Source organism: Pseudophryne corroboree, chromosome 6 (genome assembly GCF_028390025.1).
Source record: "Pseudophryne corroboree isolate aPseCor3 chromosome 6, aPseCor3.hap2, whole genome shotgun sequence".
Classification (NCBI taxonomy): domain Eukaryota; kingdom Metazoa; phylum Chordata; class Amphibia; order Anura; family Myobatrachidae; genus Pseudophryne; species Pseudophryne corroboree.
In genome coordinates this window covers 203,117,369-203,144,191 of record NC_086449.1, presented here as the reverse complement: position 1 = coordinate 203,144,191, position 26,823 = coordinate 203,117,369, and the positions used below count along the sequence as shown (strand labels likewise).

Below are 26,823 nucleotides of genomic sequence, written 5' to 3'. Positions count from 1 at the left end.
CCGCCCACTGGCTCAAGCAAATCAGTTGGATTCCAAAGCATCTAGGCAGGAGCATCATGTAGAGCCCTAATCAGGCGAAAAGAACATACATGCACACCCTTCCGTACAAGAAGGAAGAGGTTAGTGAGTATAAAGATCCTCAAATCAGGTGCGTCATGGTGGGATCCCTGTGGACTTGGGAGAAAAACTGTTATCAACGGTAAGTTCTTACCATAACATTTATTTCTCCGGCAGGGTCCACAGGTTATCCACAGATAACAATGGGATTTCCCAAAGCAATTTTAGTGGTGGGGACGCTCCTGATTGGACAGGAGAACCTTACGCCCGAATTCAGCGTCATGAGAGGCAAAAGTATCCAAGCATAATGTCTAATGAATGTGTTAATGGAAGACTATGTGGCTGCCTTACATATCTGTTCTGCTGAAGCACCATGTAGTGCTGCCTATAAAGGACCTACCACCTTACAAGTAGAGTGAACAGAGATATTAGCCGGAACAGGGTGATCCGCTTGAGAATAAGTTTCCAAAATAGTAATTCGAAGCCCTCTAGCCAGCGACTATTTATTAGCAGGCCATCCTCTCTTGTGAATTCCGTAGGAAATGAAGACAGAATCTGTCTGATGGCATTGGTGCGATCCACGTAGATCCTTAATGCTCGGACTAAGTCCCGCGACACATCTCCTGCAGAAAGTTCCGATACCTGAGAAAACCGTGACTACAATTTCTTCATTAAGGTGGAATTTAGTTCTGAGAACTGCTTTATCTGGACTAAAAAAATTTAAAAAAATAAAAAATAAAATAAAAAAAATCAGAAAGAACATGACAGAGCTCCTAAATCTGACACTCTTCTAGCTGATGCATAGTCCATAGAAAGAGAACTTTAGCTGTCAACCATTTAAGATCCACTTTATTAAGTGGTTCAAACGGAGCAACTTGAAGGTCTTTGAGGACTAGACTTAAGTCCCAAGGCACTGTAGGAGGAACAAAAAGGAGGTTGAATGCGCAGCATTCCCTGGAAAAAGTATGCACATCCTGTAAATTGGCAATTTTCTTTTGGAACCATACAGTCAATGCTGATACTTGTACTCTCAAGGAAGCCACCTTCAAACCCTTATCCATTCCTGCCTGAAGGAAAGCTAAGACCCTGGAAACTTGAAAAGACTTTGGGTCCATATTTCTTTCACTGCACCATGAATATAGGCCTACCATATTCGGTGATAAATGTGAGCTGAGGAAGGTTTGCTCGCTCTGAGCATTGTTTGAATTACCTGTAGCGAGAATCCTCTTGACTTCAGGATAGAGGTTTCAAGAGCCACGCCATCAACAATAGTCGATCCCGATGCCTGTTATAACAAGAACCCTGCATTAGTAGATCTGGACGTTGAGTGAGCAGAAGTGGAGCAGCCAAAGACATTCTCTGCAGATCTGTGTACCAATGCCTTCTGGGCCAAGCCGGAGCTATTAGAATCACGGCACCCTTTGCTTCTTTTAATTTCCTTACCACCCTGATAGCAGGATGATCGGAGGAAATAGATACGCCAGAAGAAAATCCCATTTCACTGACAAGGCATCCACAAAGATCGCTCCAGGATCCTTTGTTCTTGCCCCGTATGCGGGCACTTTGTTGTTCAGATGGAACGCCATGAGATCTATCTCTGGCAAACCCCACTTGTCTACCAGAATCTGAAAGACTTCCAGGTGTAGAGCCCATTCGCTTGCTTGGATGGCGTGTCGACTGAGAAAGTCCACTTCCCAATTTAGGACTCCCAGAATGAATACTGCGGACAATGCTGGAAGATGGAGTTCTGCCCACTTTAGTATGTGACTTACCACCTTCATTGCTGTTTGGCTGCGTGTTCCTCCCTGATGGTTGAGGTACGCCCCTGCCGTTAAATTGTCCGAGCGGATCTGGACTGGTCTTCCTTGAAGAGTGTCCTTTGCCTGAATCATTGCCATGTATATGGCCCGAAGTTCTAACAGATTTATTGGCAGTCAACTTTCTACTGTGGTCTATTGTCCCTGGAACCATAATCTTCTGGACACTGCTCCCCAGCCCTGAAGACTGGCATCTGTTGTCAGGATCCCCCATCTGATATCCAAAAAGGTTCTTCCTTTGTCTAGATGGGATGTCTGTAGCCACCAGACTTTCTTACCTTGTCTGATGTATTCCATTCCATCTGGCCAGAATCAGACGCTGCAGAGGTCTTGAGTGAAACTGTTCATACTCCACCATGTCGATTGTTGACACCATCAAACCCATCAGTCGCATAGCTGCGTGGGTTGATTGTTTGACTAACAACTCCTGAGTACCTGACTGTACCTTGGATATCTTGTTACGAGGTAATCAATTTTCTGCAGACTTTGCTTCAGTACTGCCCTACAGCCAGTCATCCGTTGTGACGGAACCAGAGATGACTTTGCCCAATTTATGAACCACTCGTGCCTCTGCAGACAAATCACTGTCTGTTGGAGATGGCACAGAAGCTTTTCCTGTGATTGTGCCAGGATAAAAAAGGTGGTCGAGGTATGGCAATTTTCTTATCCCCTTCTTGCGGAGATAAGCTGCCATAATCATTATAATTTTGGTACATACTCTGGGGGCTGTGGCTAACCCAAAGGGTAAGGTCTGGAACTGAAAATGTTGCTGGAGGATTGTGAACCTTGAGAGAACACTGATGGAACAATGCTATAGGAACCTGTAGGTAAGCATCCTGACTATCCAGGGATGCCATGTAATCTCATGGCTCCATGCAATAACTATGGAGCGCACAGTCTCCATGTGAACCGTGGTACCAAAACTTATCTAACAAAAGAATTTTGGAGTGTCAGGCAGTGCGCAATTAAGGCTGCTAGTTATACAGTGTACCACCAGAGGCTTTTCCCACCTCTAATACAAAATGCAATGAAAAAAAGATACGTGGAATACCGCTCGACCAGCGCCTCACTCTACGTCAGTAGAGCTTTAATCACGCCCGGCTCTCAGATCCATAACATCCTTCAGACGTATTATACAGGAACAGACTCTCAGTGTGGATCACAGGAATTTTACCGGAAAGAGAGATAATGGGCAACCATAGTGTGATACTGTTTAAAAATGTAATACATCACACAAGACAATATGACAATTAAAAACAATCTTAAAATACAAAAACCACACAATAGTGGTAGAGACATTCACTGGTAGGGCTGACACCCTGGGCAACAACAATAGAAATGGCTGATTACCGGCTGGAAGTAAGAACTGGCTCACGTCAGTTCTAAAAGCATGAATGACACGGAGTAAATCACCAGGCTGCAGCAAGGGATTCCCCAGTCCCAGGACTCCTTCAGACACCGGCTCAGTCCCCACTCGTCGTTCACATTCAGGTCGTCAGTCCAATGAGCACCTACGCGTTACGACCCTCCTCGGGTATTTCTCAAGGTCAGCTCAGATGTGGACACATCTGAGCTGACCTTGAGAAAGACCCGAGGAGGGTCGTAACGCGTAGGCCATTTCTATTGTTGTTGCCCAGGGTGTCAGCCCTACCAGTGAATGTCTGTACCACTATTGTGTGGTTTTTGTATTTTAAGATTGTTTTTAATTGTCATATTGTCTTGTGTGATGTATTACATTTTTAAACAGTATCACACTATGGTTGCCCATTATCTCTCTTTCCGGTAAAATTCCTGTGATCCACACTGAGAGTCTGTTCCTGTATAATACGTCTGAAGGATGTTATGGATCTGAGAGCCGGACGTGATTAAAGCTCTACTGACGTAGAGTGAGGCGCTGGTCGAGCGGTATTCCACGTATCTTTTTTTCACCAAAACTTATCTGTTTGGGATTTTGAGAATGGGGTGAAAGGATCCTTCTGAACCCAAACCCGGTTGGAGTAAAAACCCCTGTCCCTATTGTGCAGGGGTTACTGGAATGACTATTCCTGACAAAAGCAATTTTTGAGCGGCTTCTTGCAAACCCCTGTCCTTCGCCTCTACCCGAGACGGACTGGAACAGAAGAACCTTCGAGGAGGATGCTTCTAGAAGGGAAAGCATAACCTAGCGATACTGCTTCTTGCACCCAGGCAACTGTTTGTAGGCTGCTACCAGATCTGTGCAAACTGAAGAAGTCGGCCCCCTATCCTTTTGAGGTCAACCCAGAAGGAGGCCCGCACCATCATGCTGATGGCTTATCCTCTGGTTTGGAAGCTGGCCCTCTGGTTGCCTTTGCTTCTTTGCCTTACCAAACTTATTGTATTGGGGCTGTTACGTTCCTTTATGACCGACAAGGCCAAAACCGGACCCCTAGGTTTGGGGTTATATGTGGAAGGAAACATGACCTTCTTGGAGTCTGTTCCTGACTCCAGAATATCTGTAACTCCTTCCCAAACAGAAACTTCCAGCCAAAGGCAAAGTTTCCAGAATCTTCTTTGATTCTGAATCAGCTTTCCATGTATGTAAGCAAAACTGCTCTGCGAGCAGCTATTGTTAATGCTGATGCTCTAGAACATTAGTGTCCATATGAGCTATATGGGATTCTTGCTCCCTTGCAGGCACTGAAAACCTGTCTTCCAGTACCTCAGGCCAGTGTACCTACAGTACCTGGTATTCCAAGGTGGTATCCCATCCAAGAACTAATCAGGCCCAACACTGCTTAGCTTCCAAGATCTAGTGAGTGGGCCTATCCAGTGTGGTGTAGCTGTAGATTGCAAGGTGAAGTCATGGCTGGCCTTATGACTGCCCCATACAGAGACAATATGGTTTTCAGAAAACCATCCCTCTTTTGACGTTGACGGCAAAGGCCATATAGATTTTCGCACTATCAATGACATGTGTATCTACTTTAGGAGGCACTTCCTATTTTTAAACAGTCCCCAGCTGGAAAAGGATATTTGGAATCCCATTTACTGGGAACCTATATTCCTTATTGGGTATAGCCCAAACCTTTTCCATGATTTCCATCAGCTGCTGCTGCATGAGGAGGCCCTATTTTTTGGGACGTTTAAACCTAGGTACCTTATTTTTAACACAGGTTCTGCTGATCCTCTGAGGACAGAAAGGCCTTTACTGCTCTCATTATTTCAGCTATATTCACTGAGCCGATACCCTCTACCTGTTCTTTGTATGCCGAAGTAGAGCATGTCGAGCTTTCATCATCTGATGAATCATATGTAGCCTGTGCAGTTGATTTATTTACAGTCGGTTTATCAGCTTGTTATATTGGAGAAGCTGTTGGGGATACCGTAGGTAGAGAGCAGCATGTATGGGTTAATAGTGAACCCTATTCCTGGTATTGACGCTGTAGGAATTAACCTTTCAGCTATACTGGACAAGGTCTGTGCAGACATCACCCAAGGGGGATCTATCTGTACTTGACGTAGATCAGGAATCTGCCTTGTATTATGCTGAAAAGCAAACCATTTTACACATAAACCATCCTGTAGCAGAACAGAGAGAATAACAGTTTTTGCAAGACAACATGATATGAGTGTTGGTGTTACTGTAAATGTACTCTCGTCACTTTTGCCGCTCTTGGACATGATAAATAATCAGCACTTTCATAGTGTACTACACAATTTGTGACTGTAACCACTTTATCGTTCTAAAGCGATATCAATCTGACCCTTACCCATGCACCTGCATTGAGGATCAGAAGATCAACTGACAAACATATATAAAAGTCAGCAATCACACTAGCAGTCAGTCACATGTTATATATTAGTCATATGAGCACATAATCAACTGCAAACACATTTTATAGTATGTAGGAGTGGGATCAGTACTAAATGCCGGCGGTCGAAATACCAACCACACAATCCCGACAGGGGTGGCGAGCGGAACGCAGCCCCTTGCGGGCTCGCTTCGCTCGCCACACTATTATATTCTCCCTCTATGGGTGTCGTGGACACCCACGGAGGGAGAATATGTTGGGATTGTGGCGGTTGGGATTCCGGCGTCGGTATTTCGACCGCCGGGATTCCGGCCGGCGGCATCTTGACCGCATCCCGTAGGAGTACATATTACTGAATTCTGTTTTATACAGATCTTAACGTATTCAGACGCAATGCGAAGAAAACCATATTAATGTACACCGAATCATATGCAATAGGCACTTAAATAACTATTCATACTGACAAAAGTAGATAGAAATTTAGTGCTGTATTACCCGTACTCAGTAGAGTGGGATACAGAGAGACTCGCCTCACTTCCAAGATCAATCAATATGTTAGCGACGCTACTAGTGTACACCGCCGCTCTGGGGCACTTTTAGTGAAAAGACGCACTGTGCATACAGATGCACCAGCCATATAGACGCCTGTATTGTGACCGGGTCTCCTCGCGGTAGCGCTTAGTGAACAGACACAGCGGCCTATGCTGCGACCGAGACCCCTCGTGGTAGCGCCTGAGACGGAAGTGAGGCAACAGTTCACGGCGGGAGACTCGCGGAAACTGGTCATGAACTGGGGGGAGGGGCGACCAGGAGAGCGTCTAACTCCCCACCGCTGTCATTAACCCTAGGGATCGCAGCCTCCTACTATTCCTGGTGCCTTATGATCCCTAAGGCCTAGTGCTGGAGCACCCGTGGTGGCGGCGCGTCAGCTACTGTTTGGTAGTCTCCTTCCAATACAGTGTGGCTGTGTCCGTATTCCCCAACTACGGGGAACCGATGCCTTACCTTCTCCCCGTGCTCCGGCCACAGTGCGGCTGTGTCCGTATTCCCCAACTACGGGGAACAGATGCCTTACCTTCTCCCCGTGCTCCGGCCACAGCCTGGTAATGTTTGCTGGACCTGCTAGTATATCCGACACAGACGCCCGCCAAGACAGCACTGTAATGGGTAAGCGATGTTGCGACTTGGCGGAGAGTTGTTGGAGCGACTTTCCAATATGCGTATAAGACGCTGTTAAGAAAGATCGCTCAAAAACATAGTAAGACTCTAAAAATAAAATAAGAAAGCTTAGGGCTGCCATAGAACAGCAGCCCTCTGACCATGCTCCGGCTCCTGCTGCACCAAACAAAAAACTGATTTGCCTGAGCCAGTGGGCGGAGATATATGGATGGGCCCGTTGCATCCTGGGAGGCCTGAAAGCTTGTGATCGTTTGGTGCCAATCCGCTGTCACTTCATCATATTCCATTGTTATCCTGTGGATAACCGGTGGACCCTGCCGGAGAAAAAAGAGGTATCAAATTAAATTCATGAATGTTGTATAGGTATTAGCTATGGAAGTGGTAGGGGTAGGAAACAGGGACGATCAGGAGATGCTGGGATTCAAAAAGGGGGGAAGCTGCAAGTGAAAGTAATTAAAACAGATATTTGACAAGTGCTACCAACAGCGCCCACTACCCTGCAGAGCGGTGTTACAGACCAGGTTGTAGACGCAGGAACTCAGTAGACGGTAACAAGCCGTGCTCCGGGAGCAGTAGGAATAGCTGCTGGTGACTGAGGCATGCAGCAATGCAGGCACTTGATGAACCGCACAATAGTGAATAGTGGGTAATTCAAAGTCAACTGGAAAGGTCCAAAAGCCTGTATCCCTAACGTGTTTCAACTCACAGCAGGGCGGGTTTATCAAAAGCCAGAAATCATTGTTACCATCTAAGCTCCAACGGCTACAACAAGGGACGGGAGCACTCAGACGCAATGATATGTTATGTGCACTGTTTGCATGTGGTAATTTTATATACACCCCCAGGGAGGTATACTAAGGTTTGTTAATTAAAATAAATACTATATATTTTACATTTATTGTTCCACGTATGCATTATCAAGAACTACTTTGGTTTTTTCGATTTACTTTATTCTCAACAATGATTTTCAGAAATAATCTCCTGGTTGAAACCAGATAAAGCTAAACATTGCAAAGTGCAAAAACGTAAATTGCATTTAATGGTTACAACGTACCATACACGTAGCAAGTAAAAAGGTAAAATCCAGAATGATCTCTACTTAAACCAAAGTCTAGTAAGAAAATTAACAAATGGGTAGAAAAAAATAAATATATAAAAGAAGGAACCACTAAATGTGTGCAAAACATCTGGATTAAAAGTCTTCATGCTTGAGCCAAAAAACATTGTGCAAATCACTTGCCACAAGTATGTGTAAACATCCTAATGGACAAACAACTTCAGAAGATGCAAAGTTATACTACTCTGGTAGTTTCACAATAACATATACCCATTTTTCTGGCATATTACTCTATAACCCCTATTAGGCTCCCTATGTATAACCTTTGGCCAGCCACCTCAGGCTCCTGGCTACCTCATATCTCCCAAGGAGCAGGATATTCGCTCTGCCACCTCATGGGTCACTTAAAATGATGGCGGATTACACAGGCAGCAATACAGTTACCAATGCCGGTTATAGCTCATTAAACATTTGTCCTACAGTACATGTTCATTTTTAGCCTACACTTAGTCATTTACCTTTAGTTTTGAAATTTTGCCTTAACACACTTTGCCCTATTTTAGCACAAGACACACTGTATGGACCAAGACTTTGATCAATATTGGGGGGAAAAAAAGGGAACACCTGCAGTGCATACTGGCAGCTAATCAGCTCCATAAAGCAATGTACCTGTGTCAAATCTGAAAATAAGTGCAGACTGTTTAGTGCTTTGAGAATCAATCTGATGACAGGAAGGGAAAAATGCTGTGAAAACTGAGAGATCCCAGCACAGCCAGTGCACCGCCATGGTATCTGGTCTATAGATCTACACTAAAAAGGTTTACAGTCAGTAGGTCGACCACTAATGGTCGACATGCATTAGGTCGACATGGACAAAAGGTCGATTTATGGTCGACACTTTTTTTTTGTTATTTTTTTATATTTTTATAACTTTTGCTGCATGTACTATCCATGTCAAAAACTATTACCTTCAGTTACCTTGTGGCGAGCGAAGTAAGGCACCGAGCCCGCGAGGGGACACATTTCATCAAACTGACTATCCATGTCACAAACTATCACCATTAGTAACATTGTGGCGAGCGAAGCGGACCAAGTGGCAAGCACAAGCGAGCCCGCAGGGGGGCGCATTTCGTCAAATTGACTATCCATGTCAAACTATCACCATTAGTAACCTTGTGATGAGCAAAGCGTGCCCACGAGGCAAATTGGGGTAAAAAAAAAAAGTTTAAAAACACAAAACATCCAACTTTTTTTTTTCCTGTCGACCTAATGACTGTCTTCTATATCACAACCCACCGTCATTGGTCTCCCTGAGAACCATAAAGGATGTGGTTATGGAGGTGGGATGGGGTGGATGGAAGTCATATCTAGAGAACCCATAGGTTGTACACTCCTGAATATTCACCAAAACACTAGCTGGCTGACACACTTACAGGTTTTGCCACTGACCATTTAGCCACAGTTAAAGCAACTTCATCAGGACCATACTGAAATGTCCCTTTTGCTAGCAATGGAAGGGTTATTTTCCAGCACTGTGAAAGGACACTAAAAGGATTTCTATTGCAGGAGATTCAGCACCCATGACACACCAGGATTATTTGAGCCCCTCTTTCCAGCCCCACCCTCTGCAAAACAAATCAGAATGCAGTGTGACTGGAAAATGAACGTTTTTTAAATTAAATATTGATTGAAGACAGGTTGCAGTTTTGCAGAGGTCCCAGATCTGACATTTCACATAACAATCACAAATCCAAGTCAGACTTATAAGAAGCCGAAACAGGTTATTCAGTAAGTGCACCAAACTATGCGGGCGACTATTATAATAACAGTTTGCTCAGACCACATAACACCCCCCAACTGCTTCAACCACACTTAGGACACAAATCAACAAATGCTGCATACTTACATCTCCTTGGTAATTTAGGGTTGATGTGATAATGGTAAGAGGAGGAAGATCAATGGATCATTTACCAATGTGCACTTTACATGCCTTTTTAGTGATGCTTTTTATTGCATTTTCCATGCTCTTTTACAAAGACAATCTACTGTCCTGGCAAGCGTGCACAACATGAGAAATAGGTGAATCCACATTTTAAAATGTTAAACGCTGCATTGTAGTTTCCACAACAGTGGAACGAGCTCATAAGAAGCCATTCATTCTGTTTTTGATTCTATATTCTGCCATTAATTGTCTAATTAATCGCAGATAGATATGAACAAGCTGTAAACTGGATGTTTAAAAAAAAAAAAAAAAGATACATACTGTACACAGAATATCAAGGGCACACCAAGGTATACACAGTTAAGACCCATTATTATGACCACCAGCTAATAGCCAGAGTAACCACCGTGTGCAGCACTGACAGCAGCTAGAAGACATGAACTGTTGTTTCAGACACACGTCTGGTAGCCCCCAGGTTCATTTTGACAGTGAGCTGCTCCACTGTAGCATGAAGGTCGGCCCTCACGCACCTTCATAGCAGACGTTCACCTCTCGTATAAATGGCATGTGTTACTCCGCAGTTTCCACATCTGTTATTTGCAATGGTGCCATTTGTCCAGTCACGATACACCTTCACCACAGCAGTACATGAAACGTTCACAAACTGCGCTGTTTCAGAAATACTGCCACCCTTGGCCTGAACGCAAATGATTATCTTTTTTTCAACTCTGATAAATCGCCCCTTTTACATTGACAGCAACTAGTGGTATATGTGCAGATGGCCTAATGCACACCTATATACCCACCAAGCCAGCACACGACACGTGACATACTTCATGGGCTACCGATGTAAAATGTAGGAGGTGGTCATAATAATGTGACTCAACCGTGTATTTAACCAGTGTGTTACAGGTTATTAAAAACCAGACAAGACATGTAGCTTTGCTACAGGAGACGCAAGAGTCAATTTACCAATCTGTGGCAATAAGCATGATCAAAACCGCTATCGCTGCAATTTAACAAGAAAAAAAATCAACAGGGCAATGCAAAGTGTGCCTGCAGACCATGAGACAGGCAGTGAGGACCATAAAACTTTGAGGACGATTCAAATGTTTTCCACCATAGCTACCACTAGGTGGTGTAAAATGGAGCAATTCAATTGTTTCTCCATTTAAGCACCTGTTATCCACAAGGGAGACATTTCTTTTCGCAATCTCCTGAGGTGCGAGAAGAAATGTGTGCAAAGTCCATGATTTAGGCGCGCAAACGGGAGTTTGGGTTCCCTAACCAGGACTTTAGGCTGGATTAGCCGCTATTCGTGATTATTTGATCAGCCAAGTTGCGTGAGCATCCTCATTTGAGCACCTGATACTACACCCACTGACACTCCAAGCTAAAATACCCCAGATCACCACAATATATGTCCAAGTAAAAATTATTTTAATAAGGGATGTTTTCCAAAACTATCACCATACTAAATAGAGAGAAGCCCTATTTTCAGCGAAACTGCCTGTTACCACCAGAAGGCTTACCTGCTTTTAATATAAGCATTGAATCAAATATTAAGCAACCTGGAGAATAAACTGCGTGAGAGCAACATTTGGTTGTGGCCTTTACTGAGGCCAGAAACCAAAGTCAAACAGTTAGAGGCCTGGAGAAGTGATAAGTGGAAGGTGATAACGCACCAGCCAATCAGCTCCTAACTGTCAATTTACATATCGGAGCTGACTGGCTGCTGTGTTATCACCTTGAACTTATCACTGCTTTATCACTTCTCCAGGCTTAATACATCAGCCCCAAAGTTTCTAGTAACGCACCCTCACCAGTCAAGACAGGATTCAAGTTACGTCTACATACATATATACAGTATGTCAGTTATTTTTCAAACTTTTCTCAAGAGGGTGGGAACGGAGTACATAGTGAGTGTACACCAGGGACGTGCAGTCAGGGGAGGCAGTGCCTCTCCTGTGATTATTAAAATAATACAAAGAAGATACTTATGACACATATTCTGTGTCATAAGTATCTCCTTTATTTAATTCTAATAATTTTCTGGCCTGAAATGATTTTGGGAGGCACTGATAGCAGTGCCTCCCATACATAATGGGAATGGGGACAGAGCAGGGGGCGGCACATATACAAGCATCTCGCCGACAGGGACACCACCCCCATGTCAGCGAGCCACCACTGGATCCGCTGTCCAATCACCCACATGTGTAAGTGGCAGCGGGTCCCGGCGCCGGTGACTGGTGTTGGAGCTGGCCGGGAAGCCGGCTACAGCAGCTGTGGCCCTCCAGCAGGAGTGAGTGCGTTGACGGACTCCCAACTGACTTTTCAAACCGACTTTTCAAACATTTGAATACCACCCAATGAATACATTTAAAAATATAAATGTATTTGATCCATTTGCATGGTAACATGATTTGTTCCAGATAGTTACTTGCTTTATTTATCTAAATATACAGTTGTGCTCATAAGTTTACATACCCTAGCAGAATTTGTGATTTTCTGGCCATTTGTCAGAGAATATGAATGATAACTCACAAACTTTTCTTTCACTCATGGCTAGTGGTTGGGTGAAGCCATTTATTGTCAAACAACTGTGTTTAACTCTTTTTAAATCATAATGACAACAGAAACTACCCAAATGACCGTGATCAAAAGTTTACATACCCTGGAGATTTTGGCCTGATAACATGCACACAAGTTGACACAAACGGGTTTGAATGGCTACTAAAGGTAACCATCCTCACCAGTGATCAGTTTGCTTGTAATCAGTGTGTGTGTATAAAAGGTCAGTGAGTTTCTGGACTCCTGAAAGACCCTTGCATCTTTCATCCAGCGCTGCACTGACATGTCTGGATTCTGAGTCATGGGGAAAGCAAAAGAATTGTCAAAGGATCTGCAGGAAAAGGTAATTGAACTGTATAAAACAGGAAAGGGATATAAAAAGATATCCAAGCAATTGAGAATGCAAATCAGCAGTGTTCAAACTCTAATTAAGAAGTGGAAAATGAGGGATTCTGTGGAAACCAAATCACGGTCAGGTAGACCAACAAAAATTTCAGCCACAACTGACAGGAAAATTGTTCGGGATGCAAAGAAAAATCCACAAATAACTTCAGCTGAAATACAGGACTCTCTGAAAAAAAGTGGTGTGGTTGTTTCAAGATGCACCATAAGGAGGCATTTGAAGAAAAAATAAGAATTTACTCACCGGTAATTCTATTTCTCGTAGTCCGTAGTGGATGCTGGGAACTCCGTAAGGACCATGGGGAATAGACGGGCTCCGCAGGAGACTGGGCACTCTAAAAGGAAGATTAGGTACTATCTGGTGTGCACTGGCTCCTCCCTCTATGCCCCTCCTCCAGACCTCAGTTAAGGAAACTGTGCCCGGAAGAGCTGACACAACAAGGAAAGGATTTGGAATCCAGGGTAAGACTCATACCAGCCACACCAATCACACTGTACAACTTGTGATAACCATACCCAGTTAACAGTATGAACAATAACTGAGGCTCAGTAACAGATGGCTCATAACAATAACCCTTTAGTTAAGCAATAACTATATACATGTATTGCAGAGAGTCCACACTTGGGACGGGCGCCCAGCATCCACTACGGACTACGAGAAATAGAATTACCGGTGAGTAAATTCTTATTTTCTCTGACGTCCTAGTGGATGCTGGGAACTCCGTAAGGACCATGGGGATTATACCAAAGCTCCCAAACGGGCGGGAGAGTGCGGATGACTCTGCAGCACCGAATGAGCAAAGGCAAGGTCCTCCTCAGCCAGGGTATCAAACTTGTAGAACTTAGCAAATGTGTTTGAACCCGACCAAGTAGCAGCTCGGCAAAGCTGTAAAGCCGAGACCCCTCGGGCAGCCGCCCAAGAAGAGCCCACCTTCCTTGTGGAATGGGCTTTTACTGATTTAGGATGCGGTAACCCTGCCGCAGAATGAGCTTGCTGAATCGTGTTACAGATCCAGCGCGCAATAGTTTGCTTTGAAGCCAGAGCACCCAGTTTGTTGGGTGCATGCAGGATAAACAGCGAGTCAGTTTTCCTGACTCCAGCCGTCCTGGCTACATAGATTTTCAAAGCCCTGACTACGTCCAGCAACTTGGAAGCCTCCAAGTCCCTAGTAGCCGCAGGCACCACAATAGGTTGGTTCAAATGAAACGCTGATAGCACCTTTGGGAGAAATTGGGTACGAGTCCTCAATTCTGCCCTGTCCATATGGAAGATCAGATACGGGCTTTTACACGACAAAGCCGCCAATTCTGACACACGCCTAGCTGAAGCCAAGGCCAACAGCATGACCACCTTCCACGTGAGATACTTTATCTCCACGGTCTTAAGTGGCTCAAACCAGTGTGATTTCAGGAAATCCAACACAACGTTAAGATCCCAAGGTGCCACTGGAGGCACAAAAGGGGGCTGAATATGCAGCACTCCCTTAAAACGTCTGAACTTCAGGCAGTGAAGCCAGTTCTTTTTGAAAGAAAATAGATAGGACCGAAATCTGGACCTTTATGGATCCTAATTTTAGGCCCATAGTCACTCCTGACAGTAGGAAGTGCAGGAATCGACCCAGCTGGAATTCCTCTGTAGGGGCCTTCCTGGCCTCACACCAAGCAACATATTTTCGCCATATACGGTGATAATGTTTTGCTGTCACGTCTTTCCTAGCCTTTATCAGCGTAGGAATAACTTCATCCGGAATGCCCTTTTCCGCTAGGATCCGGCGTTCAACCGCCATGCCGTCAAACGCAGCCGCTGTAAGTCTTGGAACAGACAGGGCCCCTGCTGTAACAGGTCCTGTCTGAGAGGCAGAGGCCATGGGTCCTCTGAGATCATTTCTTGTAGTTCTGGGTACCAAGTTCTTCTTGGCCAATCCGGAACGATGAGTATAGTTCTAACTCCTCTCTTTCTTACTATCCTCAGTACCTTGGGTATGAGAGGAAGAGGAGGGAACACATAAACCGACTGGTACACCCACGGTGTCACTAGTGCGTCCACAGCTATCGCCTGAGGGTCCCGTGACCTGGCGCAATATTTTTTTAGCTTTTTGTTGAGGCGGGACGCCATCATGTCCACCTGTGGCAGTTCCCAACGATTTACAATCTGTGTGAAGACTTCTTGATGAAGTCCCCACTCTCCCGGGTGGAGGTCGTGCCTGCTGAGGAAGTCTGCTTCCCAGTTGTCCACTCCCGGAATGAACACTGCTGACAGTGCTAGCACGTGATTCTCCGCCCATCGAAGAATCCTTGTGGCTTCTGCCATTGCCATCCTGCTTCTTGTGCCGCCCTGGTGGTTTACATGGGCGACCGCCGTGATGTTGTCTGACTGAATCAGTACAGATTGGTTTTGAAGCAGGGGCTCTGCTTGACTCAGGGCGTTGTAGATGGCCCTTAGTTCCAATATATTTATGTGTAGAGAAGTCTCCAGACTTGACCACTGTCCTTGGAAGTTTCTTCCCTGAGTGACTGCCCCCCATCCTCGGAGGCTTGCATCCGTGGTCACCAGGATCCAGTCCTGTATGCCGAACCTGCGGCCCTCGAGAAGATGAGCACTCTGCAGCCACCACAGCAGAGACACCCTGGCCCTTGGGGACAGGGTGATCAACCGATGCATCTGAAGATGCGATCCGGACCATTTGTCCAACAGATCCCACTGAAAGATCCTTGCATGGAACCTGCCGAAGGGAATTGCTTCGTAAAAAGCCACCATCTTTCCCAGGACTCGCGTGCAGTGATGCACCGACACCTGTTTTGGTTTCAGGAGGTCCCTGACGAGAGATGACAATTCCTGGGCCTTCTCCTCCGGGAGAAACACCTTCTTCTGTTCTGTGTCCAGAATCATTCCCAGGAAAAGCAGACGCGTCGTAGGAATCAGCTGCGACTTTGGGATATTCAGAATCCAGCCGTGCTGTTGCAACACTTCCTGAGAGAGTGCTACGCTGACCAACAACTGCTCTTTGGACCTCGCCTTTATGAGGAGATCGTCCAAGTACGGGATAATTATAACTCCCTTTCTTCGAAGGAGTATCATCATTTCGGCCATTACCTTGGTAAATATTCTCGGAGCCGTGGAGAGACCAAACGGCAACGTCTGGAATTGGTAATGACAGTTCTGTACCACAAACCTGAGGTACTCCTGGTGATGTGAGAAAATGGGGATATGCAAGTAAGCATCCTTGATGTCCAGCGACACCATAAAATCCCCCTCTTCCAGGCTTGCAATAACCGCCCTGAGCGATTCCATTTTGAACTTGAACTTCTTTATATAAGTGTTCAAGGATTTTAAATTCAGGATGGGTCTCACCGAACCGTCCGGTTTCGGTACCACAAACATTGTGGAATAGTAACCCCTGCCCTGTTGAAGGAGGGGGACCTTGATTATCACCTGCTGGAGGTACAGCTTGTGAATTGCCGCCAGTACTACCTCCCTTTCCCTGGGAGCAGCTGGCAAGGCTGATTTGAGGTAACGGCGAGGGGGAGTCGCCTCGAACTCCAGCTTGTATCCCTGAGATACAATTTGTACAGCCAAGAGATCCACTTGTGAGCGAACCCACTGGTTGCTGAAGTTTCGGAGACGCGCCCCCACCGCACCTGGCTCCGCCTGTGGAGTTCCAACGTCATGCAGTGGACTTAGTGGAAGCAGGGGAGGATTTTTGTTCCTGGGAACTGGCTGCCTGGTGCAGCTTCTTTCCTCTACCCTTGCCTCTGGCCAGAAAGGACGCTCCTCTGACCCGCTTGCCTTTCTGAGGCCGAAAGGACTGCATTTGATAATACGGTGCTTTCTTAGGCTGTGAGGGAACCTGAGGTAAAAAAGTCGACTTCCCAGCAGTTGCTGTGGATACGAGGTCCGAGAGACCGTCCCCAAATAATTCCTCACCCTTATAAGGCAAAACCTCCATGTGTTTTTTAGAATCAGCATCACCTGTCCACTGCCGAGTCCATAATACTCTCCTGGCAGAAATGGACATTGCATTAATTCTAGATGCCAGCAGGCAAATGTCCCTCTGTGCATCCCGCATATATAAGACGACGTCTTCTATATGTTCGATGGTTAGCAAAATAGTATCCCTGTCGAGGGAATCAATGTTGTCTGACAGGGTATCAGTCCATGCTGCTGCAGCACTATACATCCAGGCTGAAGCAATAGCAGGTCTCAGTAGAGTACCAGAGTGTGTATAGACAGACTTCAGGATAGCTTCCTGCTTTCTACCCGCAGGATCCTTTAGGGCGGCCGTATCCTGAGACGGCAGTGCCACCCTTTTAGATAAGCGTGTTAGTGCCTTATCCACCCTAGGGGATGTTTCCCAACGTAACCTATCCGTTGGCGGGAAAGGGTACGCCATCAGTAACCTCTTAGAAATCACTAGTTTCTTATCAGGGGAACTCCACGCTTCTTCACACAAATCATTTAATTCATCAGATGGGGGAAAAGTCACTGGCTGCTTTTTCTCCCCAAACATAATACCCCTTTTGGTGGTAACCGGGTTAATACCAGAAATGTGCAATACATCTTTCATTGCAGTAATCATGCATCGGATGGCTTTTGTAGACTGTACATTTGTCTCATCCTCATCTACACTGGAGTCAGACTCCGTGTCGACATCTGTGTCTACCATCAGAGCTAGCGGGCGTTTATGAGCCCCTGACGGCTTCTGAGTCGCCTGGGCAGGCGCGGGCTGAGACCCCGGCTGTCCCAAGGCTGCTGCGTTATCGAACCTTTTATGTAAGGAGTTGACACTGTCGGTTAAGACCTTCCACATATCCATCCAATCAGGTGTCGGCCCCGTCGGGGGCGACACCACATGTATCTGCCCCTGCTCCACCTCCACGTAACCCTCTTCATCAAACATGTCGACACAGCCATACCGACACACCGCACACACACAGGGAATGCTCAGACTGAGGACAGGACCCCACAAAGTCCTTTGGGGAGACAGAGTATGCCAGCACACACCACAGCGCTATATAACACAGGGATTTACACTGCTAATAAGTGATTTTCCCAATAGCTGCTTGTTAGTATCAATTTGCGCCTAAATTTATGTGCCCCCCTCTCTTTTTAACCCGTCTTGTACTTGGATACTGCAGGGGAGAGCCTGGGGAGCGTGCTTCCAGCGGAGCTGTGAAGGGAAAATGGCGCTGGTGTGCTGAGGAAGAAGGCCCCGCCCCCTCATTGGCAGGCTTCTGTCCCGCGTTTTCTTTAACTTAATGGCGGGGGTTTTTACACATATACAGTTAACTGACTGTATTATGTGTATATTTAGCCAAAAGGTAATATAATTGCTGCCCAGGGTGCCCCCCCAGCGCCCTGCACCCTACAGTGACCGGAGTGTGTGGTGTGCTGTGGGAGCAATGGCGCACAGCTGCAGTGCTGTGCGCTACCTTAATGAAGACCGGAGTCTTCTGCCGCCGATTTCATCTTCTTCTTCTGGCTCTGCAAGGGGGACGGCGGCGCGGCTCCGGGAACGGACGATCGAGGTCAGGCCCTGTGTTCGAACCCTCTGGAGCTAATGGTGTCCAGTAGCCTAAGAAGCACAAGCTAGCTGCACGCAGGTAGGTTTGCTTCTCTCCCCTCAGTCCCACGTAGCAGTTTGTCTGTTGCCAGCAGATCTCACTGAAAATAAAAAACCTAAGAAATACTTTCTTTCTAGCAAGCTCAGGAGAGCCCACTAGGAGCACCCAGCTCTGGCCGGGCACAGATTCTAACTGGGGTCTGGAGGAGGGGCATAGAGGGAGGAGCCAGTGCACACCAGATAGTACCTAATCTTTCTTTTAGAGTGCCCAGTCTCCTGCGGAGCCCGTCTATTCCCCATGGTCCTTACAAAGTTACCAGCATCCACTAGGACGTCAGAGAAATGGGCTGCATGGTCGAGTCGCCAGAAGAAAGCCATTACTACGCAAATGCCACAAAGCATTCCGCTTAAAATACTCCAAACAGCACAGAGACGAGCCTCAAAACTTCTGGAACAAAGTCATTTGGAGAGATGAGACCAAAATTTAACTTTCTGTCCACAACCATAAACGTTACATTTGGAGAGGAGTCAACAAGGCCTATGATGAAAGGTACACCATTCCAACTGTGAAACACGGAGGTGGATCGATGATGTTTTGGGGATGTGTGAGCTACAAAGGCACTGGAAACTTGGTCAAAATTGATGGCAAGATGAATGCAGCATGTTATCAGAAAATACTGGAGGAAAATTTGCACTCATCAGCCCGGAAGCTGCGCATGGGATATACTTGGATGTCCCAATATGACAATGATACAAAACACAAGGCCAAGTCGACCTGTCTTTGGCTACAGCAGAATAAAGTGAAGGTTCTGGAGTGGCCAACTCAGTCTCCTGACGTCAATATCATTGAGCCAACTCTTGGGAGATCTCAAACGTGCAGTTCATGCAAGACAGCCCAAGAATTTACAGGAACTGGAGGCTTTTTGCCAAGAAGAATGGGCAGCTTTACCATCTGAGAAAATAAAGAGCCTTATCCACAACTACCACAAAAGACTTCAAGCTGTCATTGATGTTAAAGGGGGCAATACACGGTATTAAGAACTGGGGTATGTAAACTTTTGATCAGGGTCATTTGGGTAGTTTCTGTTGTCATTATGATTTAAAAAGAGTAAACACAGTTGTTTGACAATAAATGACTTCACCCAACCACTAACCATGAGTGAAAGAAAAGTTTGTGAGTTATCATTCATATTCTCTGACAAATGGCCAGAAAATCACAAATTCTGCTAGGGTATGTAAACTTATGAGCACAACTGTATATATCAATATCTGGATTCAGTATGAAAACTTGGTGGTCGGTGAGTTAAGTATCCTAACCTCCATCCCCCACCCACTAGGGTGCATCAAACGCCCCGACATTCGGAATGCTTGCTGTCCCTATTCTTAAAATGTACCTTTTTAGCATAGAAACAACTGTGCAAATTTTTTTGGATGTACGATTTGACTTAGATGGTCCACCTCCACACCCAAAAATTGTCTGTATTGTATTGTACTGTACTGTATTGTATTGTATTATACAAAACAACTAACTTTAGCAAAACGAAGCCAACTTTTGTATGTGTGCCATGAATGCATGTCTTACATTGATTTAAGAACATAAGAACATAAAGAAAGGGAACAGCATGAAGCCTCATGGGCCTATCGTGGCTGTTCCCATCCAAATCATTAATCAAATCATTATTTATTTTTCAGATAAAATAAATAGAAATTTATAGAAATAAATAGAAATAAAATAAAATAAATAGAGAAATAGAAATCTTTAATCTTCAGGGGCATGGTGGGCCACATAAATATCATCTCAGATTCTTCAAAATTGGGATGCAAGATAACCTTAACAATTCAAAAAAATGTAGCATGGGGACAAATCATTTTTCTTACTTTTAAAAATTCATGGGGCGTTTGATGCACCCTACTAGCCACTAACCCTCCCTATCTGTAGCCTAACCCTAACCTTCCCCCAGGTGGTGCCTAAACCTATTTCCCCCTCCCGCAGCCTAAAACTAACCCACCCGTTAATACTTACCTTCGGGATCCTGATCCTTTCGGGATGCCGTCGTCAATGTTCTGATGGCTGTCGAGATTCCGGTGTCAGTATTACGGCTGCTAGGATCCTGACAGCCGGGATCCTGAACGTATACCCTATATCCATATATCTATCTTGTTACAGCACAAAGGGGAGACAGAATACAAGACAATAATGGTTTACAGTGAGCTTTTAGACATTGGGCTAGTGAGGAGATAGTTATGTGGGTAAAAACATTTTTTTCTGTGCAGGGTAAATACCGACTGCTTTAGCATGTAGCCCACACATGTTAGAAAGCTTTATTTTTACACTGCAATTTAGATTTAAGTTTGAACACACGCCACCCAAATCTGTACGTTACATCGGCACCACTTGCAGTGCAACATGGTTTTTCCCAGTTGCTTGCTTTTTTTTGCTTTATTTACAATTATTAATCTGGCCCATTAAGGCATCACAAAATCTGCATTAGTAACTTATTACAATATAACGACACTGTAATAGAGCATGTAACCTGATCATCATAGAACATCTATAATCTACGAACTACACTTCAATCATACTGCAGTAATCTGCAACCTGGTGACAGTATGATTGTATACCTCCCAACTGTCCCGATTTTCGCGGGACAGTCCTGTTTTTTGGGGATTGTCCCACCCGCGGGCCGCAGTGTCCATGGGGATGTGGGGGTGGCATCTATTCAGTGGAAATTGTGGGCTGCTGGCATGCTCCCAGTCCCTCTGAGGGCTGTGCATGCCCCCTCACTGCCGAATGGGGGCGTGGCTCACGATTGTGGCACTGGCACGAAGCCACACCCCTTTTTCACAGACCACACCCATATTATGCTACAGCTGGACTTACTGGGACTGATGCAACGTTTTCTCCCACGGCTGTCACTAGGGGGCGCAAAACATCAAATAAATTGTTGCTCTGTTTGGGCACCCATTAGCTGCAGGAGACATTTCTTCCTGCAGCCAGATACATTGGCAAGAAGCAATGTGCGAAAAACCCATGGTTTGGGCGCTCAAATGGGAGTAGAAGTGCCCTAACCAAGACTTTAGACTGATTTAGCCGCTATATGCAGCTAAGCCCCGTCTATTTGAGCACAGAGTGATCAGAGTAACAAATGAATTGCTTCGATGCTTCGATCAGGCCACATGCGGTGGTAAATTCATGTTCTGTTGCAACAGCATTTATGGGCTGTTCCAACAGCAACTCCCCCCCCCCCCCCCATCACCCCTAATTGAATTGTGCAAGGAAGCCCCTTGCGGGCTCGGTGGTGAGTGGTGTCGCGGACACCCACGAGTGGAAATAGTCCCTGTTAGTCGGCATGCCAACGGTCTGGATTTTGAGGGGTTGGGATGCAGGTGTCTGTATTGTGACCGGCAGTCTCCTGACCACTACATCCCTATGACAGGTGTTTCTCTCTCCTTGATAAAGGTCATAATCATAAATACAATCTTTACATATACAAATGGCTCTATGTTACGGATGTGCATAGATTCCAGATACCCTAATAAGCAGCACTGATGTTTTACTGTGATATGATGTAATGCGATATTCTATCCCAGTGGCTCTCAAACTTTGTCCTCAGGACCAAAAACAGCTCACGTTTTCCATGTCACTTGGCAGCTGCACTGTGTATCACCAACTGTCACATTTTATAAATCCACAGGTAACCTGGAAAACATGAACTGTGTGGTGTCCTGAAAACAGAGTTTGAGAACCTGTGTTCTATCCAATATGCACCTGGCAATGTATTAGGTGGATAGACTCCAACCTTGAAATATTTCTTTAGCTGCCACCCAGCTGCTTTTTCCTGCCCATCTCAGCCCCAGAGCTAGTATATATTGTTACTGCGCATGTGCAGAATATATCACAGTCTAAGCATATCAATATTACAATACAATATATTTTGTTGCTGGATTAACAAATGCCAAATCAAACTGAACTATCGATACAGGATAACTGATTGGCCATTTCAATTCTATAAATAAATATTTAGATGAAAGATGCAAATATTACCTATCCATATCTTTTTACGTACAGATCGTAGCTATGTATGAAACACCTGCAGTAGGGACAGTGTTTGCAAGAACTAGCTGTCACTGAAGAAGAAATCTGTCATTTCAGAAAAAGTCTTCTCTTATTCCATACTGTGCACATGATGAAACCTAACACTTTGTACTGCAAGCAGTACTGCACGTGAGCAAACTTATGTCATGCATGCAAGATTTTTAAGGGGACTAGTGGACTGAAGGGGGAATTAGATTTTTTTTTTGTTTTTTTATGCAACACGAATTAATGGGCGCCAGACAGGGCATTTAAATTGTCACTCAGATTTGGCATGGATGAGGTGGGTACCCACATTTCTGCTCGCAGCTGCATGAAATGTGTGAGAAGTCCATGGTTTGGGTGCCGTAACCAAGACTTTAGCAGTGTTTATCCGCTATGCGTGACTAAACCCAGAGCTTTTGGGGCACGACAAGCACAGTGACTAACAGGTGCCCAAAACAACTGAATGGCTCAGTCAGGTGTCTGTGAATTATCGTGGTGCCCAAAACAACTGAATTTTCCCGAGAGTCATTAGTACAAGAGATTTGCATATCTCCTGTGTTGACCTGTCCATGTTACATTTTAGCATGGGGCGTTTGATACGTAGGTCCCAAATTCTTGTGGTAATGTAAAAGACTCAGAATTAAAAACTTACAGATATGCTAAAAAAACACAACAAAAAAACAACACAGAATTCACAGAAGGAAAACTGCTCTCAGTGACATTAAAGTAAAGTAAATGTTCCTCCCCTATCAGACCACAGTGATTTATCAGAGCTGAAGCTCACTCGTGACAGGAGCAGAGCCTTTCATCTTCACTGCAATGTGTCAGCAAGAGATTCAGCTTGTATGAAAGGTGTTTATCTAGCTGTCAAGGCATACTGTTCAATTGCTACCGTGCCCCACCATCATTAGCTGGAATAGCTTACTTTTGGTGCGTGTCAGTTTTTAATCTTACTGCAACAGCTTGCTTACTTATGACATCACTCAAAACAATGTCCTATATTTATTTTAAAAAAAATCTTTAAAAAGCACAACTGCCTTCAGCAACTTATAGGTGCCATAAGAACTGCAAACTGTTTAAGCAAAGAGGATGTTTCTAAACTGCTGCACACCACAGATTCTCACCATCATCAATATTCCTAGTGACCCTTTTGATCTGTAATAATTTATAATGTACAACTGGCTAGAACCAGTGCACAATAATTCAGTTCACTGGCGATCAATTATGATCTCCCAAGTAATTTGAATAAACAATTTTAAAAACAAAAATGGTATCTACTGTGACTTAGGTATAGGAGTGAGCTGTACTGCAATAAAACCTGCTTTGCTAGGACTGCACGCAGTACAGATAGGGCTATTCATGACGACCGGAATATTTCAAGATCAACATTTTCTTCGCCACAGAAAATGCAGCATGCTGCAGTTTACATCAAGTTATTTTCAGCCCAAAAAAATGGGTCAGAAATTCACATCTAAGCAAATCGTAAGACGGATCCAAGTGCAAGATTAACTGTGACACAGCCATAGAATATAAATAAATGCTTAGCAGAGAAGAGATGCAGTGCCTATGCTTGTTATAAGGACACCTACAATATATCATGGTATACCAAAATTCTGTAGTCTTGAATTACTACAAAACATGCCAGGAAATGGAGGCATCAGTCCACAATGAAGTACATTATTAAAAGTTATTTTAGACAGTAAATCAACAGAAATTAACTTAGATGTCACAATACACAGCACCTTCCCACAAATCTGGCCAACATGAAACCAGGAACATTGAATTCTTGTTATACGTCATAGATTAAGGCAGTTATCTGAAGTTTGTTAGCGTGCCCATACGCTAGCAACTTATTATGAATCTGCTTAAATACTTCAATCTGCAGATATTTACACAGACTAAATCAAGACCTGCATCTTTATCATAAGAGAAACGCTCAGCTGTGCAGCACTAAGGGGTCTATTTACTAAGTCTTGGATGGAGATAAAGTGCCAGCCAATCAGCTCCCAACTGTCATTTTTCAAACACAGCCTGTGGCATAGCAGTCAGGAGCTGATTGGCTGGTACTTTATCTCCATCCAAGGTTTAGTAAATAGAACCCTATGACACCAGATGTACCAGTGTTATATAGTTTCAGTGATAACATAGGAGCCGTTCCTGTGAGAATGGAAATGTAGGATAGGTAATAAGGGTGCTGTAAGCAGCTTAAGACCAGACAAATATACAACACTGTTTAATTGCAAATTCCTCCTTGAAGACTTCTAAAAGACTATCTGATAAATACTCATCTGCAGACTTACTAGCAAACTGAATCATCTGGGATAGATAAATACAAAAAGTCTTTTATCTGGTGCTTGAAAGACAGAAAAAAAAAAAAGATACTATATATAAAATGGTCTTCCAATAGCAGCAATTGAGTCTTGCAATAATCTTGCACCCCATAAAAAGATGCAATACATTTTTAGAGACAGTCCCAGGTACAGTAACCAATACTCTATTCAACAAAGTACAACACACTCCATTGGAAAGGCACAATATACTAACCATACCACCATCCAATACCATCAGTGAAACAAAAATAGCTCACTGAACATACAATAGTATATGCTAAATTAAAATTTTGTAATTGACTAAATACAAAAATAGAATCACTTGCTAACAAAACTGAAGAATGGGAATACAGGTTGAGTATCCCTTATCCAAAATACTTGGGACCAGACGTATTTTGGATATCGGATTTTTCTGTATTTTGGAATAATTGCATACCATAATGAGATATCATGGTGATGGGACCCAAGTCTAAGCACAGAATGTATTTATGTTTCATATACACCTTATACACACAGCCTGAAGGTCATTTAATACAATATTTTGAATAACTTTGTGTATTAAACAAAGTTTGTGTACATTGAGCCATCAAAAAACAAAGGTTTCACTATCTCACTCTCATTCCAAAAAGTCCGTATTTCGGAATATTCCGTATTTCGGAATATTTGGATATGGGATACTCAACCTGTATTAACTAATCTATTTATATGATGTGTTAACGCCATACAATTCTAGTAATACAAAACCCTAGTATTACAACCCCCCAACGCCTGATTATTAACTTGTACAAAAGTTAAACTACTGTAAGTAAACACTAGTAAGTATCAAACGCAACAAAATCTGACCATAAGCATAAACTACATCAAATTAATCAGCAATAAACCTCATTTTGTTATGACCCCATGCAGCACACATGATGGCAGGAACAAAAAAAATTACTGTCATAAATGCATTTTTACTACAGTGTGACATTACTACATGTACTGTATATACAAGTATAGCCACAAGCCCACACTACCAACAATACAATACAGACTAAAGACAACACAAATTGAAAACCAATTAAAGATCGACTATAATAGAAAATAAAAAGTTATATAAGTGTAAAGCCCACAGAATATGCTGGCAGTACAGCAATAAATGTTAAATATGAATATTCATAGAAATATTAATAAAATAATAATAATAATTATTATAAATGACTATTAATCTAAATACTGTGAAGATTAACATGAATAATATACTACTGTCACATATGTATAATGCATGCTTCTCCTGCGTCCTGGAACATTACAGGGGGTGACAGCAGATGTACAGGGGGAATAGGGCACAGCCGGGTAGTATGGGAGGACCAGTGAAGTTGGCAGCAGAAATGCATAGCAGCTGCCCGGGCACTAGCAGGCACGGCGCATTACAGGCACCGGAGGCAGCGTCCGGGTGAGATGCCCACCTGCCCCAGGATCAGGTAGCCGTACTTCGCAGCCAGCTCCGCCGCTTTCTCGGGTCCCCCCGGCACTCGCACAGCCCAGTGGTTGGAGTAGACAGTACGGGGGTTCGGCGCCAGGCACACGGGAAGCAGAAGCAGGAACAGCGGACCAGCGGCCGGACGGAGCATGTTGCGAATCCACTGCCCGCTCACAGGACACGCTAGGCGGGCGGAGTGCAGAGAACTTCCCAGCTCAGAACATCTGCTGGAAGCCGCGCTCCGCCACATGCTACTTGTCAGCTCGTCAACCAATGAAGAGCTAGACCTGAGCACGGTGAGCGGAGGGGGCGGGGCTGGATGATAAAACACTCCCCCAACAGGCGGGGACAGCGTGGTGGATGGGTGTGTGTGTTTTGTAGGCAGGAGATAAGTTTCAGAATCATCCAGTTATGACCAGCAGCAGCAGTGCAATGTGTGGCACAGTGCAGTGGGGGTCATTCCGAGTTGATCGCTCGCTAGCAGTTTTTAGCAGCTGTGCAAACGCATTGTCGCCGCCCACTGGGGAGTGTATTTTTGCTTTGCAGAAGTGCGAACGCCTGTGCAGCAGAGCGCCTGCAAAATCGTTTTGTGCA

The 26,823-nt window shown here is 44.6% G+C and overlaps 1 protein-coding gene across 3 annotated transcripts in view; it reads right to left on the bottom strand.

Moving 5' to 3' along the window:
- Positions 1–26,510, bottom strand: part of PCSK6 (proprotein convertase subtilisin/kexin type 6) — a 353,524-nt gene extending 327,014 nt beyond the window's left edge. For all 3 annotated transcript variants that reach the window (XM_063925653.1, XM_063925654.1, XM_063925655.1), the window contains exon 1: positions 26,216–26,510. In XM_063925653.1, coding sequence (XP_063781723.1) covers positions 26,216–26,479 — 264 coding nt within the window. In that variant the 5' untranslated portion in view covers positions 26,480–26,510. The remainder of the gene's footprint in view (positions 1–26,215) is intronic.
- Between the last annotated feature and the right edge of the window lie 313 nt (positions 26,511–26,823).